Here is a 19,397-nt window from a genome sequence, read left to right as displayed (position 1 = left end):
ATCTTGCCAAAACTCCCTACGTTTACAGATGATATACAATTTAATTTAGTTGTTTTATACTCAGCATGAGGATTTCTTGTAAAACTTTAGACATATATTTATAATCTGATCAGAATGTACCTCAATTGGTAATCCATAAATGAGTAGAAGTCTGAATTAACATTTTTCAGAACTAACTTAGCTGTCGTGGCCTTCAAAAGAACAGCTTCTGGAAATCAGGTTTTCATACCCATAACTGTGGGAATAAACTGATTTCCTGTATTTGTTAATGGTCATACACAAACTGCTAATACTTGATTGAATAGTTCTTTGAAATCTGACACAAATATCAAAAGTGATAATGGGAACTGCAGATGCTGGAGAATCCAAGATAATAAAATGTGAGGCTGGATGAACACAGCAGACCCAGCAGCATCTCAGGACCACAAGCTGATGTTTCGGGCCTAGACCCTTCATCAGAGAGGGGGATGGGGTGAGGGTTCTGGAATAAATAGGGAGAGGGGGGAGGCGGACCGAAGATGGAGAGAAAAGAAGATAGGTGGAGAGGAGAGTATAGGCGGGGAGGTAGGGAGGGGATAGGTCAGTCCAGGGAAGACGGACAGGTCAAGGAGGTGGGATGAGGTTAGTAGGTAGGAGATGGAGGTGTGGCTTGGGGTGGGAGGAAGGGATGGGTGAGAGGAAGAACAGGTTAGGGAGGCAGAGACAGGTTGGACTGGTTTTGGGATGCAGTGGGTGGAGGGGAAGAGCTGGGCTGGTTTTGGGATGCAGTGGGGGGGAGGGAACGAACTGGGCTGGTTTGTCCTCCCCGCCTATACTCTCTTCTCCACCTATCTTCTTTTCTCTCCATCTTCGGTCCGCCTCCCCCTCTCTCCCTATTTATTCCAGAACCCTCACCCCATCCCTCTCTGATGAAGGGTCTAGGCCCGAAACGTCAGCTTTTGTACTCCTGAGATGCTGCTGGGCCTGCTGTGTTCATCCAGCCTCACATTTCACAAATATCAAAAGTGCTGGTTTAATAACATGTTGTGGTCTTCATTCTACCTGCCATGCGTGACACATTGCACAGAACTGCACTATGTCCTTAAGTAGTCACGGTCATGTAAAATACCTGTTTACCAATTCACACGCCCTCTATAGTGCTGCATATTGGGGTGAGTTTTACTGCCAGTAGCAAACATCTCCTCACAAGTAGGGTGGGGCACCACTACTTAATAAGCAACTGCCCAATCTTCATCTAAGAGGATATTTCCACTTCAGAATTCCTCAGCAGAATTGTTTTCAATATAATAGTGTTCCATACTTCCTTCAGCCTCAGCACAATCTGTGTGTGTTCATTTATTTTACTTCTGAGCCTAAAACACTTCTTTTGAATTACCACAGTTCTTAAAAAGACAGTTTTGGTCACAGTAACATCTTCTTGACCTCTGGAGATGGACTTTGTTTAGCTATTTCTCTGGTCACTACACACGTTGGAAAAATGTCCTGAACCTGTTCTTATAACTGTTCCACTCCTTTAGCCCCATTTGGACTTTGTGGTTATAGCAAAGTTGTAAGTTTCACTGTTGCGAAACAATTTCTCAGCAGGACATCTATCCAAGAGTATTTTTTTAAAATATAAAAGTATCCCGATTACTAAGAATCCAGATAACAACTCACACTCCAATTAGACTTTGTACAATTATTCCCTACCTATCCTGTTTGGCAACAATTTGGAACCTATTGAACTCTCTGGAAGGAAAACTAAAGCCTTCTTCAGTGAATGAGTTTCAAAAGCTGGTAAGATCATAATTTACTGGAACTAGGCAGGAGGAGACAATAAGCAGAGAACTAATAGCCAGTTAGCTTAATATCAACCACAGGTAATATTTTGGATTCTATTAAGGCCATATGGGGGCACGTAGAACATTTCAAAGCAGTCAGAGTCACCATGGTTTTGTGTAAGGAAGAAACTTATGTTTGATAAATTACTGGAATTTTTTGAGAAAGTAACAAAAGTAATGTCAGTAAAACCCTGGGTGTGCTACATTTAGGTTTCCATACAGAATAATGTAGGAAAATTAACGCACCCACTGCCATCAAAAAAAGAAATTAGCATATGATTAAAGCTGATTCACCACAGAATTTGAAGGTACAGAGGGATCTGGGTGACATGGCATATGAATCACAAACATGGTATTGCACGTGAAGCTCATGATTAGGAAGACAAATGGAATGTGACAATTTATTTAAGGGAATGAAATACAAGAGTAGCAGTAGAGGAGTTGTACAGCAGTATGGTGAGGCCACGTCTGGAGTACCATGTTTTGTGTCTCCACTAAATGCATTAGTAGATCAGAAAAGATTCATTTGATTGATTCCTAGGATGGGGAGAATTATTGACGGAAAAACGTTGGACAGATAAATTATGACTATCCTTGCAAGTTTAGAAGACTGAGAGATGATTCTACTGAACATAAAAGGTCCTGTCAAGTCCTCACAGGATGTTACTTCTTTGCGAGGGGTTAGAACAACAGAACAAAGTTTAAAGTCAGAGGCTACTCAGATAGGGAGAAGAATTTTTTGGAGGGTTATAGATGTTTGGAACACACTGCCTCAGACAGGTCGAAGTGTGAAAGTGAGGCCCTAGGAGATCTGCCATCTGTCAAGTAGCAGAACAGGCTCTGGGGCTGAATGTCCCTTCCTAATTTGCATAAGTATGTTTAGTGCTCCATCAAAATTAAGGTGTTTAGGCTATTGCAGCTCAGAAAAATGTCATAATCATGGGAACAACAGTAGGAGAAACAAAATATTCATGTATTAATAACCTATAGAAATTCATTCTAAAATTATAAAACTTTCAGTACAATTGAAGCAAAGTTCCCTATATAGTAACAGAATGAACACTGAGCAAAAATAAAACAATTTTTTTTTCCTGATGAAGGGTCTAGGCCCGAAATGTCAGCTTTTGTGCTCCTAAGATGCTGCTTGGCCTGCTGTGTTCTTCCAGCACTACACTTTGTTATCTCGGATTCTCCAGCATCTGCAGTTCCCATTATCTCTGATCATAGTTTTATTTGTTCTCACTGGCTTTGAGCCTAGCTAATGAGTCTGAAACATATGCAAGGTAATTGTTCAAACTGGTTTTATTTCAATTCACATTTTTATGAAGCCAAAAATAACTCCCTCCAGAAAATTCAGCACCTGAAATATACATAAATCATGTGCACGTGCTCTGTGGAAAAAAGGTTTATAATTTTAAGTTTAAAATTTCCGCTAGCATTAAAAAACAGAGCATAAAGTACTAGAATTCAGCAAACGTAGGAGGAAAAAAGTCTCAGACAGTAAGGAATTTCATTAAATTGGCATCATTGCAGTTTATTAACAGTTACTTCAGTACCACACACATCACAACCTAGCACATCTTTACAAGTCAAATCTTCCACACAGCTGTACATTCTGAAATCTAAGAATAATCAGAGACTTAAATGAAAGGATAGGGGGGAAAAATAACCAAAATTCTAATTAAAATAAAACATCTATTTATACCAGTCAGGTTTATATCTCTCCTGTCCTTCTTGTTGGTGTAAACATATTCACATTTCCAACATTATTTTCATTGATATTACTACCAATACATTTACAAACTAAAATACATATGTACATTCTCCGTTGTTTATACGTACAATTTCAAGCCACTGGAAAAGTAAATGGCATCTATATTAAATTACTCAACACCCATTTCAAGTGTTCTCCTGCAAAAACATTAGCACCTAGTATTGACAAAATGTGCATATTAAAAATACCATAATTACAAAGTAAAATACAAAACAGAAGGTCACTTGATTTATCAAGTACAATACATAATACATTCCATAACATATACTGCAAATGGTAATCTAGGGCAAAAATACAGCTCACTCGGAAGGAGGAGGAAGCTTGAATAACTTAAACCAACTAATGCATTGATTCTTTAATAAAGAAGGTATGTGATCTGGTGAATTCTCTTATGGACTGAAATCAATCTTTTTTTCCTTGAATTTTGCTTCATATGTTACTTAAATGACAAAAATATTTATTTACCAAATGAACTGATTCATTAAGAATTCAGCAGTGTGTGTTTGGGAGAATCCTATCTAGATATCATTGACAGTCTATGCATGGAACCGTCAGCAACATTTTACAGGCTGCACAGAAACACGTGTTTAAAATTTACAAATACCTCATGCTAACAATTTGGGAAGTGTGGATGCATTTGACAGGAAGCTATCATATTCAATAGTGTCAGGAATAAACCAAAAAAAGGTTAAAGTGTCTGTTTTAAGGAGGATTTATAAAAGTGAAACATACACTGCTTTTCTCCTTCAAAATGTTTTTCAGCTTTAAATAGGGGTTTCTGATGATGCAGCCCTGTTTCCCAGCCAGCAGACGGTAAAACTGCATTACCAATAATGATCTGTGCAATTGTCTTGCATATAACACCATCTGCTGTCTGCTCATTGCTAATTCTTTAAAGGCAAGCAAAAATGTTGCTAGATTTGCAATCTCAAAATGCCAAACCACTAAGTAAAATATGCTAATATAACTCAAATTGCTCTAAAACATGATTATCTGTGCAAAATATAAAATTAATGGATACACTAATGTAGCATTAATGTGAATTGTTAAATATAATAGTAAAACTAATGTGCAAACAAGGTCATCATATCAAAGCTTTACTGCAGTGATGCTGATGGTAAAACAATCATGAAGCAATTATTCTCTGGGCATTAAAGCAGACTCCGTTTAAAAAATAAAGTTTTAACACACTTTCAGTCATGCTGCAAGCAAGCTTTTCAAAATGATCACACCTTTTGATGTAGTTTAACAGTGAGATTTTGAAACACAATTAGTGTAGATTCAATCCCAAAAAGGTTGTTGTCCAATAAACAGGCCAAGTTATGGAACCAAAATTAGGCACACATTCTGAGAAAATAAAACTGGAGGAGACTGCTGGAAAAATTCAAGTACAAAATTCAAGTTCTAACTTCAAGAGTAGCATTTGTATGGAACTTTGCACTTACTTGCAAGCTAGAAGAACACAACTTACAAAATACTTTCAGTTTTCAACTCCAATCTACTTGTATATTCAAAAACTGATTACTGAATAATAGGTACTTAGTTGTGAAATGGGCAAGGATGAACCTAATTGTATTGTGCTGTTATGTTCACTTTATTGCAAAGTACAGATCAAGTAGTGAGGGCTTCCATAAGCAAAAAATAAAAATCAAGAACCCCTTTCAGGATTGCTTAGCTACAATATTATGTTCACAAATTAGCATATATTCTTGCAATAGCTAAGTACAATGAAACTGTAATTCAGAGATGAATCATTTCAGAACACAGACATTACCTTGCGGTGTGACGGTACATTAACACGAATCCTAAGTCCTTATGCAAATGCAGATCAATCATATCAGTCTATCACTTGAATGTCACTAGAACATTGATTTTTAGAAATAAGCTAGTAAACTATTGGCTTTGCAGATCATCACTGTCTAAAAGTTCACATGACTCAAAGATGGATCTGCTATAAGTTTGCATTGAATAATAAATAATGAAAGATTCTTGTATTAACATTTTCCAAATGTCTTTTGCATCAGGTCAAATCACACTATTCCGCTCTATCAAGCCACCCACAGAAACTGAAGATTCACTTTTCACAACATTGCAGCTGGATAGAGCTACAGATCATTATACTACTGCTGCCAAGATGTGGAATGTATGTCACCAGCACACAATTAAACAAAAAAGGAAAGTGATGCCATTTACAAAAGAACTGTCAACAGAATGCGATTAAGACAATTACTTATTGGTTTCACATTGCAATTAAAATCCATTTCTTCTGTAATATGATGTCACCGTGCATCACATCAGATACAAGCAATTCAAACTGTAACAAAATCACACTACTCGGATCAGACGCTGAATGCGAACGGCAAAACAGAGGAGACAGCATCTGACGAGGGAATGAAAAATAAGAGACACTAAAGGGAGCAAAGGCCAAGATTTTAAGTTACAAAGCACAGTAACAACTTTCAAACCAACCAAAACAGCAACAATTATTACCTACTACAAATAGCTAACAGTACATTAGAAGTGTGCGTGGACTGTGGATTCTGAAATGCACAACTAGGTATGGATAAACCTGAATGAAATCACCACACTCCCATATTCTACTCTATTGTTTTCATCCCTCCCCCAATGCCTCCATGAAAAAACACCCAATATCTGAACAGCCCCACTGAACAACAGGTCCATCAGGTTTCCACTTTCCACAATGCAATGAGATATTAAATTTACTTGAGTACACTTGTAAGCGGTCAGTCAGAAACAGAATGAGGATGCAATGACTGCATCTGCTAACGCTTATTTCATGTTGGGGATAATTTGCACACTCTCAAAACAGTAATCATTTAAATAAAAACTATATATTGCACAACTTTTAGCTTGGCTTTAGAACTGAGGAAGTTCCATTGGGCCTACTGAAAAGTTGCATAATTATTCTGCAAGGACTTTATAATAGCTTCAGGGTTAGATCAACTTCAGCATAGTTCTTAAACATTGACATGAATTCAATTTAGGATTAATATTCTGAAAAAAAAAATCCAGAATGCTGTAGTACAAAATTTTAATTTAACGACAGGACTCCAAAGACATCCATAAATTCTCTCTGGTTTCATTTCTGTGGGATATTCCCAGTGTCAATTATAGCTTTGTTCCACACAATTGTCCATAACTGTATTCATAAGCCAAAGAGTTGCATGGTTCTGGAAGCTTCGCAAAGGGAGTAACCTTTTTTGCCATTTCTAATTATCCAACACTCCTCAACCAAGTTGTACAAGAAAACTTCACGCTAGCTTTTGTTCACATCACCAATTCAATGAGCATTACCAACCAGCATCAATCATATCTGTTTGAAATTTATTCCATTTTGTCTACACTGCACATAAGCCAATCTTAGGACTACTTTTAACAGTGCCTGAACGACACCAGCTAACTGTGAAGAATCTTACTTCATACCTAACACACATAACCACTAACCACATCGTTAAAAAGCTACAAAACATTTATATTTATATTCTTGTGTAAATAATACACAAATGTCAAAAATTAAATTTAGGTTATGTGAAAGTATAAAACTTCAGTGTATAACTAAAACTATTAGAACTAATGGAACAAAGATGGGAAAAACAAACTGATATTGTAGATGCTCTTCCCATGCAAATTATCTGCCCCATAAGAACATATGACTTAAATGTTAATTTGCGTGTTGATTATGCATCATTGTGAGCTATTGAGTTTTGCATCACTGATCTTAACTGAAGCCTCAGTATCACCAGTTTATAGAATTTTTAATGGCTGCCCCATATTAAACAGCTTGAGTCTATTTACAAAACAGACTACTTCTTTGCCTTTTTTGTCAGGGTGATACAATACTAACACTACAGTTTTTGTAAGATACACTGATTAATTAAAAAGAAACAGTTCAATGCGAACACTGGTTGTGACAAACTCTTCCAAGATTGGAATTATCACTGGAGGTAACTGCTGCAATCAAAGTTGCTTATCCATTCAACAAAGTTCCCATCCAACAGCGCTTCGGCAGCTCCAGTATATTTGTAAAATGAGCCAAGAGGGAGAAAAGGTGAAAAAAATAAATCCAATGTAGCCCAAAACTAATAAGAAATATTCTTTCTGAGAAAAGGACAGATTGCAACACACAGCTATGGGATCTGGTGGGGAAATCAAAATTGCCTTTTTGAGGGGAAGAACTATAAATTGAAACACCAGTTTTATTGTAAAAGTTTCTCTCAAATAAATACTGTAACAGTCACATGGAAAGGCATTCATCTCACAAGCCTTAGGTCCAAGTTCACTTTGGTGCCAAGGTTTGGCTTGAACTATGACTTCTGTTCACTTGTAGTTATCTGCTGCGATGGACTTTCTGGCTTCAAGATCTGGTACGTGATGAGGTATTCTGGATATGCCTGCATGAAGATGGACAATGGTTAAAAATGATTAAATTGCAAGGGGCAATGAGAAATGTATTATCCCAATAACAACTTGAAACCTGACATCTGATTAGTGAAATGGAGAGTTGCATTTCTCAAACAGTACGGTTAAATCTGTCAGAAGCCATTACAATAAATACATGCCTACTAGGATAACAAACTCTTTTCTGAGGCTGGGTACATCCCCAAAAGTTGCATTACTCTTCTCGTGCCCAGGTACCTATTTATTAGAACAAAAATTGTGCAGGTACAATTATCTGAGTTGATGACTTGAGAGTTTCAGCAAAGTCCCACTGACAGTAAAAACATTGTTCGGTACTTAGTCTGGTTTCTGTTAATTGAGGAAGAAATGCTGGCCCGAAAATTAAGAAAATTTCCAGCTTTCCTTTAATTATTGCCATGAAACTTTTAACACTTATCATAGAATATCACATTCCAATGGGACCCAAGCTGACATTTAGTACTTGCCGAGGAACTAAAAGGTCTTTACAAACTGTGCTGCACAGTGATTTGTCTGGTGTTTCAAAATAGGCATCCAATTTGAACATTCACTTTGTTTAATTGAATATCGAGCCAACATGGCAGCTGTAAAACATTCAACTCTTAAAGAGACAGCATCCTGGGAGAAATTTGCCTTTGACTAGAAGACAGTTTCATGTAAATGAAGGCTGAAATAGTGAGCTGAATCACACTTAAATTATGTTATACATTGTTGTACAGTGATAATAAAGTTTGAATTAAACTTGTGCCTCTGAGGATGCAGTGCCTTTTCTGTAAAATTAGCAGAATGTAACAGAATATTTTCTGATTAATTCAGTTCAACCTGGCTGGACCTCAATTAAAGCATAAAACCTCAAAGTTGTGCATTTAAGATAAATCACAAAAAAACTCTCAAAATTAAGGTTAAAATACATTACCCTCTTTAACAAGATTCACGTGGTTGTTTTACATTCATCAGGTAAACAACTATTATAAAGTTTAACAATGGGAAACTTCAGTCCAATGCTGATATGCCCCAGCAACTGAACCTCTAACTGCTAGATTTGCATTAATTTCTAGAATTGAAGGGCGCATAATCTCTAGATAGATTACCTGTTCTCCTCTATAGATGACATATTCTGCATAGGCAAGTCCATTGACACTAGGCCTCCCAATCACAGAATGATGCCCTGGAGGGGCATGAGCCATCTTCATTGCACTGAACTGTAGGAATGACTTTCCGAGTGTAACTCTACAGAAGAGCATTTGTCTGTAATCAAAATAAGCATTGTCTTATGAACCAAATAAATGATCTAAATTTTATATTATCCTTTAAACACAGGAACACACAAATCAAATCATGTTTACTTGCTACATCACTTGAACAGTGATGATATAATTCAGAAATTTAGTGCATAATTACTAAAAATATACAACACATATTTGCTGCCAATGGAAGATTAGGAGTTGATATTATACGGAAGTAAATGACTCCCTATACAAATTATATTGCAATGTAAACCAAAACACATGGTGAGGGTTTGAGGCAGCTATTCTTAATCTATAATTAACTTTGCAATGCTGGAAAGAAAGAAACAAACAAACAAACACACAGTCAGGAAGCTCCTTCTCTCTGGTAACAAAAAGCATCATTTAATACTGCAGTACCTCCTCCAAGCGTACATATCTTCTGCGTGTAGAGACCGTGGGCAAAATCTGACTAGGGTTAGCAGGATTGAAGCTAATATTTGCATGTCAGTACAGGTTGCAGTTCGGAACAGGAACTTTAACTGACGTTTCCTTTACACGTTAAATAACACCATGCATATCAAGGATTGAACCCTTCAGCTCAGTGGCTTGTCAATACTGGTACCCATGATGTCAATGGAAAAATCCACCAAATGAATTAGGCCTGTAAGCAACCTGAACTTAGCACACAGGTACAAACATTCTTGGAAATACATAGTAGGTACTTCAGCCATCTGGAAAGTGAAAGGATTAATCAAGATGTCAGGTACAGATCAGACAGACCGACTTCAAAAAGGACTAAGAGTGGGGTCCAAAAATGCTCCTCAGGCCTTGGAGAGGCTGCACAGGTGATAAGGTGGAGTAAGAGGGATAAACAACTTCTAATAGATAACAAGCCAGGAACACAGGAGTAACAGCTGGTCATTCAGCTCCTCAAGCCTACTCGGTCATTCTAGACACAAATGATCTTCTCCCTTACTGCCATATTCTCAAATTAAATCTGAAACATATTACATAGACTAAATATCATTTTCACCTGTGACATATGTAGCATGACCTATCCTTATGGGTTGGGCATCCAGTACCTCCACCTATGCCATAGACATACTGATTACTTTTAGAGGAATTTTCAGCAAAATAAATTCCTGCACCAAACATCCCACCGATGTAAGCATGTCTTTCATCAAAACCTTTGTAAATTATTGCATTGATGAATGGAGAACCTAGAACAGAAACAGACAATTTACATATGTACAACAATTCTCACAAATATTTTTTCAGTCACTAGAAAACATAAATCTATGTGAAAAATTAAGATGCGGTTTGCACACATAAATCATTTGTTGCTTGTCAGATAAGTGGCAGAAGCTGTGCTGGAAATACAAACTGAGAAGCTAGTCATTGAAACCTAATAAATCCAAGCAATTCAGCACTGTGCTAAATGGAGTAAAATGCATCTAGGTCTTTGACTGAGCAGGAGGAAGGAGAATTAGTATCAAATTATACCTCATTTTGTCTTCCTGCTATTGAAGTAAGAAGTGTCAATACAGCCTTAGTGTCACTGGTTCCAATGCAACAGGAAGCAATCTTATTCTAAATCTGCTAAGTTTACAAAGCCTAACAAACATCTATAGAGAGAAAATAACCTGCCACCACTCTTATCATGCACCTGGCTGGTCCAAACAAAGAGGTGAAAAATAGACCGCCAAGGAACAAGGATTTTCTTAGCATATAAATAATAGGGAATGAGAAAAAGGTCTAGCAGCAAACTGTTTTAGAACATATTTGAGAAGGGCAACAGGCTGACTAACTTAGTAGGAGACAGTGTCTTATCCTATTTATAGAATAAATATAGAATAAATAGAATTACCTAGTATTTCCTGTTAAGTCAATAGAATAAGTAGAATTCTATTTATACTGGTAAAAGCTCAAAACTATAACAAAGTTTGAATCTGTCTAGTTTTGGAATGCATAACTTTTTTGTAATATCTTCTGATCTTTCTCTTGGTTATGCACTGAATGTGTCTCATAACTGTAATTCGACTATCACAAACTAATGAGCAGCCACTAATTTATTTTGAGAAGGGAAAGAAAGGGTTAAATGAAATAGGGCTCTATCCTTGGAGAAAGCAATAGCGTAGGCAAGTCTAAACAAAGTATTGATCGTCAGTAAGAGGTTATTGCAGATACGTAGGGTGATGCTGGTTTATAAAAAAACATGCAAGTTACATTTCATTTTGAAAACTGTGTTGACTCACCGTGAAAGAGCATTCGTTCATTGTGGTGATTATGATTTTCTTCTGCTACCTCCTTCTGTCGGTGAACGAATCGCTCCCGTAGTTTCTTGTTCACAACTTTTTGAATCTAAAAGGAATTTTATGTATATTTAAGCCAAAAGGGATTTGAATATACCAATGCTAAAGTAAACCATTTTTTTGTCAACATACAGCCTCACTCTAAACCACACTTTCAGTTTTGACTCGCATGTACAGCATGTAGACCCAAAGACAAGAAGTGTTCAGATATTAGGATAAAGCAAGCTTCTTGCTCCAATATTGCTCTTTAACTTATGCACTAACAAGATGCGGGCATCAATGATAAGCTTTTTTTTTTGCTGAAAACTGTAGTTGGTCTGAGTTTTTTTTAAATAAAGTTTTAAATCAAACTTTGCTCAACAGACTGGCTTGCTAAGCACCATCACAGGGAAGCTAAGTGTTAATACTGGTATGGAAAGAGTCACACATAGGTTAGACCAGCTAAGGGTTTCCTTCCCTAAAGAATACTGCTGAATCAGTAGGATGTTAACAGTAATCCAACTCTTCAGTTACTTTTACCAGGACCAGCTCTTTACTTCAAGAAGATATTAGCTATAAATTGAACTCAAATTCTCAGTGTTAAGGTCTGAAAGCAAGCAAGCACTTTTGAGAAGGGGCTTTGCTTATGCAGCTTAAATTTCAAATAAAAAATATTATATCACATATTGGCCCCAAATCTTCTGAAGCAGTGAAGCGTGTTACTGATACAAAACCAGAAATGTCTGGCAAAAGCAACAGGTCTGGCATCAATGGGGAGAAGGAAGAGTAAATATTTCAAGACTGGTGACTCTTCATTAGAACCCTTCATCAGAGATCTGATAAAGTCACTGGACTCAAAGCTGTGACTCTGCTTTCTCCCCACAAATGCTGCCAGACCTGCTGAGTTTCACCAGTAATTTCTGTTTTTGCTACACATCTCCAGAATTTGCAGTTTATGAGCTTTTGGATTAATTTCAGGTTTTAAATGGGTTTATGCTGCTCAACTTAATGCATGGGGTTGGTAGAGGGGGCGGGTGGGTGAAAGAGAAAGTGCGAGCGAGAGAGCGAGGGATGAGGGGGAGGGTGGATATGGACAGCAAGAGGGGAAGGGTGGCTATAGAGAGTGAGAGAGAGTGAGTGAGAAATTTAGGCCTTTTGGCTGTAAATCATTTTTAAACCAGGTCCAACACCTGCAATTAACAAGTGCAAATTCTGTACATTGAATTTCTCACCAGCTTCAGGGCATCTAGTCCAAGTCAAAAACTGCAAAGTGCATTACAAAGTTAGAAGATGCCATGAAGGAATCCAGACAGCATATCCTGTCTTCTCAAAGTTTTCATGCAAAGGGTGGAATGAAGAAAAAAGGGACTCTGCAGAACAGAGCGAAAGAGAAAGATGTCATGGAAGTACAGATGCGGTGCAGCGAACAGGGGAGACTGCATGACGGAAGAGGCTGCAGGGGGTTAAGGGATGGAGTATGCTGCAAGTAGTGATGGGGTAAGTGAGTATATGCTGCAAGGGGGAAGGGTGTGGAAGGTAACTGCACGGGTATGAGAAAGAAAGCTACTGCATATGATTGTTTAATTATGATTGGATAAATAAGAACGGAATCAAACAAATGTTTTCCAACCTTGCTGAATGATGTCAAAGGATTTTGTGGGAGGATAGTACAATTACTTCACCAAAAATTACAGACAGGGCAAAGAGGGAAAGTTCATCTCAGTCACAGAGGGTATTGTTTGTGACTTTGTTAACTACGATCTCAAGACAGTGACAGGGTTCGTGCAAAGGACTCACCGCACAAGGGGATCTGGGAATGACAGACACCCACTGCCACCAACATGGCGCATTAATGCATTCAACTTTCTGTCAGTAATTTGTTTGAAGATAGCAATTGTCTTCATGGCCTATAGAAGCCCTGAAGTAACTTGCTAGAATTTGAAACATCTTTTTCTGAAATACAAATTCTATTTCAATGAAAACAAAAAATAACCATTGCTAAGTACTAAAGCATTAAGGAATGAAAATACAATACAACTTGCCTTGATGATGTTATATCTATTAAAAACTCCACCTGCTGTCCCACCATCTCTGTGTTCACGGATTGTGCTTTGCATCTAAAGAACAACATCAGAGTCAATGTCCATTCCTTCATATGAACAAGGAACAGCTGCAGGAATAGGTCACCTGGCCATGTAAACCTGCTTCAACAAGTAAGATGACAATGGCTCATCTCACTATGTCGTCAACTCCATACACACTACAAATATATGCATGTTTTTTTCACAAGGAAGCACAAGCAAATTAAGCATACATAGCATATGTTAGAAGAAAAAGGGGAGCAGGGGAAAGAGTAGGTCCACTCAAGGACAAAGGAGGAAAGTTAGGTGTGGAGCCACAGGAAGTGGGAGAGATCCTTAATGAATACTTTGTATCAGTATTCACCAATGAGAAAGACATGACTGATATTAAAGTCAGGGATGGCAGTGTGTGAACACGCTACAGAACATTAACATATTGAAGAATGAAGTTTCATGTATCCTAAATGGTCCTATGATAGACAAGTCCCCATGGCCAGATAGGAGCTATCTCAGATTGTTGCGAGGGGAAAGGGAAGAAATAGCTGGGGCATTAGAAGATATCTTAACACCCTCTTTGACAACAGGCAGGGTTCCAGAGGACTGGAGATTAGCCCAATGTTGTTCCCTTCTTTAAGAAAGGAAGCAGAGATAACGCAGGAACTGGATGTGAGTTTGCTCGCTGAGCTGGAAGGTTAGTTTTCAGACGTTTCATCACCATTCTAGGTAACATCATCAGTGAGCCTCCGACGAAGCGCCGGTGTTATATCCCGCTTTCTATTTATCTGTTTATCCTCTGAGAAAAGGAACAGGAAATTGCATCACCAATGCAGGAAATGACACCACCAACGCAAGGAAACCAAAACAGATAAATAGAAAGCGGGACATTATACCAGCGCTTCGTCAGAGGCTCACTGATGATGTTACCTAGAATGGTGACGAAACGTCTGAAAACTAACCTTCCAGCTCAGCGAGCAAACTCACATCCAGAACCTCAACCTGAGCTACAAATCTTCTCAAAACTCGCTATAATGCGGGAAATTATAGACCAGTGAGCCTGGCGCCTGTGGAGGTGAAGCTCTTGGAGAAGATACGGAGGGACAAGCTATATGCAAATTTGGAAGAAAATGGAGTAGTTAGTGACAGGCAGCATGGTTTTGCACAGGAAAGGTTATGTCAACCTGATTGAATTTTTTGAAGAGGTGAAATAATCTTTTTTTATTCATTCACAGATGAGGGCATTGCTGGCTCAGCGCCATTTACTGCTCATCCTTAATTGCCCAGACGGCAGTTAAGAGTCAACCACATTGCTGTGGGTCTGGAGTCACATGTATGCCACACCAGGTAAAGATGGCAGTTTCCTTCCCTAAAGGACATCAGTGAACCAGATGTATTTTTCCAACAATCGGCAACGGATTCATGGTCATCATTAGACTCTTGATTCCAGATATTTATTGAATTCAAATTCCACCATCCGTCATTGCAGGATTCAAATCTGGATCCCTGCATTAACAGTCCAGCAATAATACCACAAGGCCATCGCCTCCCCTAGGGAATGACGAGGGAAGGGCTGTGGATGTAGTTTATATGTTTCTTAGTAAGGTATTTGATAAAGTCCCACGTGGTATAAAAACTAAAACACATGGGATTTGGGGTGGGCTGGCTGGATGGATACAAACCTCGCTTGGTTATAGAAGACAGAGGGTAGTGGTTGAAGAATGTTTTTCAGAATAGAGACCCATAACTACTGTGGTGCTCCACAAGGATCAGTCTCAGGTCGTCCATTGTTTGTAGTATATGTAACTGATCTGCAGGAAAATGTGGGTAGTCTGATGAATTAGTTTGCACACAACATGAAGACTGGTGAGTTGCTGATAGTGCCGATGGTTGTGAAGGGGTACAACAGTATATAGACAGATTGGCGACTCAGGCACAGAAACGGCAGATGCAGTTTAATCCAAATGAGGTGATGCATTTTGGAGGATCGAATTTAGGTGTGAATTATACTGTAAGTGGAAGAACTCTAAGGAACATTAATATATAGAAGAATCTGGGCATGAAGGTCCACACTCTCCCAGAAGTGGCAACACAGGGGGCCAAGGTGATTAAGGCGGCATATGGCACGCTTGCGTTCATCAGCCAGGGCATGGAGTACAAGAGTGGGCAAAACATGATGCAGCTAAACAAAATCCCTGTTAGGCCGTATTTGGAGTACCGTGTGTAGTTCTAGTGACCACAGTACCAGAAGGACGTGGAAGCTTTGGACAGTGTGCAAAGAAGTTTCACTAGAATGTTGCCTGGTTGAGGACATTAGCTATGAGGAAAGGTTAAAAAGGCTAGGATTATTTCCATTGGAAAGATGGCAACTGATAGAAGACCTGATAGAGGTCTATAAAATTAAGAGACATAGACAGGATAGATAGTCAAGAGGCCTTTTTCCCCCAGGGTTGAATTATGAGGGGGCACAGTGAGAGAGGTGGAATGTTTAAGCAAATGTGTAAGGGAAGTTTTATCACTCAAAGTGGTAGGAACCCGGAACACACTGTCAGAAGAGGTAGTGGAAGCAGGCATGTTGGCGACATTTATGATGCATCTGATGGTTCATGAATAGGGAGAAAATAGAGGGATACAGACTGAATAATGGAAGGTGGTTTCTTTTTTAGTTTACTTAGGGTATGATGATCAGCACAGGCTTGGAGGATGAAGGCTGAAGGGCCTGTTCCTGCACAGTATTTCTCTTTTGTTCTATAGATATTTGATTTTACATTTTCTTCACAAAGCATTCAATTAACATTATGGTTTCACTTATTTCCTTACTTAAATGAAGGAGATGGAGTCAGAACAAAAATAAAACGGATCTGTACACCAATGTTTGTGATAGGTCTTGGAAGCGAAGAGTGAAATTACATTACTGCTGCTTAAATGGATTTGCTTTTCAAAGAGTCCTATTCTTGCAAATATGCTTCACAAATGACAATAACCACATCTTTTTTGACACACAGAAAACATGAACAACAGTAGACCATTTGGTTCTAACAGCCTGCCCTGCCATTCAATATGATCATGGCTGTTCATGCATCTGAGTGCCCCGTTCCCACTTTCTCTTTGCACCTTTTGATCCCTTTAGTCTTAAGAACCATACCGAACTCTTGAAAACATTCAACATTTTGTCTGTAGCCACTCTGTGGCAGAAAATTCCACAGGTTCACCACTCCATTGGTCAAAAGAAATTCTCATCTCATTCCTAAATAGTCTACTTTGTATCCTAATTCTTAAGTTATTTGTAGCTTTTTAAAATATTTTCTAATTGGCCTGTTCAAAGATGTTGTTACACACCCCTGCAGCAGGCAGGAATTGAGCCCAAGTCTCCTGGCTCAGAGGTACAGACATGAACACTGCACCACAAGGTCCATCTGTATTCGCATCTATTCTCTTGACTTATAAGCTACCTACAACTCAAAGAACTATACAATTCATGTCAAAGTCTAACACATATTTTTCCCAATTTCAGGAAGTGAAAATTTGCACTTAATTTGTAATTATATTAGTGCATTATTTTCTATTAACTCCCCTTTCCACCACGAGACATGTGAGTTTAAATTTATAATAATCCACATAAGGTAGCTGACCCCTTAACGTGGGGACTGGTGGTGGCAAGTTGCACACAAGTTTGAATAGTACCCTGCATTGATAACTTTTCATAATGCTATCTTAGAGCAAAAAACCTTTCCTTCACTCAGTGCTCAATATAAGATCACTCAACAAAAACACGTGAACAAATGATTAGTGTTCAGAGAATTAAAATGTCAAATTAACTTGGAGGTTCACCCTTTCCATTTCTGTCATTATCCCTGAATTGTGAATAATTGTTCAATACTTTGACTGCAGTTTGTTTAGAGAGTGACAAATTGACCCACAGCAAAATTAATCTGCTCAAATAACAGCACTGTACAGATAAATTAACATATTTACATACACCCTATTTTCACTTCTGTTTTATTCCAGTATAAACTCCTCTTCTGGTCTTCTGAACTCAGCATCAATTTTAAAGTCAGGTTCATCAGAAAAATTTACATCTGCTTGACTGAAAAAAAAAGCCATCAAATGTAGCTCTCCAGCTCTATAAAAATTAAAACTTAAACAGTGATAGTCCTTGTTTAGGTTCTGATTTAATTTTAACAATAATGCAGATGCTAATTAATGAATGTGGCACTCACTGTTAATTACTCAGAAGGTTATTTGGTAATTGCAGATGCACACCTGGATACATGTGTCACAATAAACACAGCAGTGAACATTAGATATCAACCGAAATAAGACGTGTTCAATTATTGTGAGAAGGGACATAAATAGTTAAAAGAACTACTGCAAAACATTTTGCAATTAAATACGATGATTTAGGAAAAGACCCAAACCCATCAAACACTGAAAATGTGCGCTCACCCCATGAAAATATTAAGAGAAGTATGACTTAAAAGCTGGTCAAAGGGGTTAGGTTTTAACCAGAGTTTTGAAGGAGATGACTAAGGTGCCAATGAGATTTATAGCACGAATTCCAGAGCGGACAGAAAAACCCAACAAGCATAAAGTTAATGGTACCTCCTCTTCCACGGACTGGTACTCTTTGTCATCTGGTGCAAGATCAATAAGAATGGTTCCTTGGCTAGCACAATGGAAAGTCAGGTATGGATTTGCACCTGGAAAGACAGGAATCGAGGTTAGCCAAGTAAAATTCAACTAACAATCTTTCTGAGCACAGAAACAGGCATCAGGCACAGTTGATATGATTATACTGAGCAGACATGACAAGAAGTGGTTATAGTTATATCAGTATAGACAAAACAAAGCATATCCAATATCTAATTAAGACTAGGCAAGGTCTTCTGCAAGGAGTGTCCGAATGACAAAGTTCTTATATATGGAGCTTACTTAATAATCAAAAGGGAAGAAATCAAATTAACATCACAAAATCTTTGGCTCATACATACAAACATGTGAATTAGGAGCAGGAAAATAGACCATTTGGTCCCTTGGCCGAGCTATGCCATTTAATAAGACCATAGTTGATCTCACTGTAACCTCAATTCCACACTCCCACATACCCTTGATAATCATTACCCTCTTGCTTACCAAGAATCCATCCACCTTGGACTTAAAAAATATTCAAAGACTCTGCTTCCATTACTTTTATGGAAGAGAGAGTTCCAAAGACCAACGAACCTCTGAGAAAAGAAAATCACCTGTGTCTTAAATGACACATCCCTTATTTTTAAATGATGATCTCTAGTTCTAGATTTACCTCAAACAGAAACATTCTTTCAACATCTATTTTATTTTATCAACTGAGTCACCAATTAATCTTATAAACTCCAGCATATGTAAGCCTAGCCTATCCAAATGTTCTCAAGACACTTGCCCATTCTTGATATTACATCAGCAAACCTCTGAATTGCTTCCAACTCATTTACATACTTCCTTAAGTAAGGTAGCCAATACCATACACTGTAGCCGAGATATGATCTCAACAAGACCCAGCATTGGAAAGCTGGGTACAGTATTTATGGATTGGAAGGCAGGATGTTAGAATCTGATGTTTGTAAAATGATGGGGGTTGGTGGGGGAGAAGAGTGTGTGGCCCCTTTAAAAGATGCTGTGTTTTTGTAGGCTTGGAGATTAAAAGAAAACGTGCAAGTGTACAGAGGGCTCCTGAAATTGAAACACTATCAAAAGGCTGCATGGTCAGCAACCAAGGCAGAAGTTTGTTTTGT

General features: G+C 38.2%; 1 protein-coding gene across 2 annotated transcripts in view; it reads right to left on the bottom strand.

The window, feature by feature from the left end:
• Nucleotides 1-3,328: 3,328 nt before the first annotated feature.
• tnksa (tankyrase, TRF1-interacting ankyrin-related ADP-ribose polymerase a) overlaps nt 3,329-19,397 on the bottom strand; it is a 129,866-nt gene continuing 113,797 nt past the window's right edge. For both annotated transcript variants that reach the window (XM_048526801.2, XM_048526802.2), the window contains 6 exons: nt 18,229-18,326; nt 13,594-13,668; nt 11,516-11,621; nt 10,294-10,480; nt 9,123-9,279; nt 3,329-8,006 (listed from right to left, as the gene is read on the bottom strand). In XM_048526801.2, the coding sequence (XP_048382758.1) occupies nt 7,920-8,006; nt 9,123-9,279; nt 10,294-10,480; nt 11,516-11,621; nt 13,594-13,668; nt 18,229-18,326 (710 nt within the window). In that variant the 3' untranslated portion in view covers nt 3,329-7,919. The remainder of the gene's footprint in view (nt 8,007-9,122; nt 9,280-10,293; nt 10,481-11,515; nt 11,622-13,593; nt 13,669-18,228; nt 18,327-19,397) is intronic.

The sequence above is a fragment of the Stegostoma tigrinum genome, chromosome 3 (genome assembly GCF_030684315.1).
Source record: "Stegostoma tigrinum isolate sSteTig4 chromosome 3, sSteTig4.hap1, whole genome shotgun sequence".
Classification (NCBI taxonomy): domain Eukaryota; kingdom Metazoa; phylum Chordata; class Chondrichthyes; order Orectolobiformes; family Stegostomatidae; genus Stegostoma; species Stegostoma tigrinum.
Note: the sequence above shows the minus strand (reverse complement) of the source record. Positions and strands in the feature narration are given on the sequence as shown.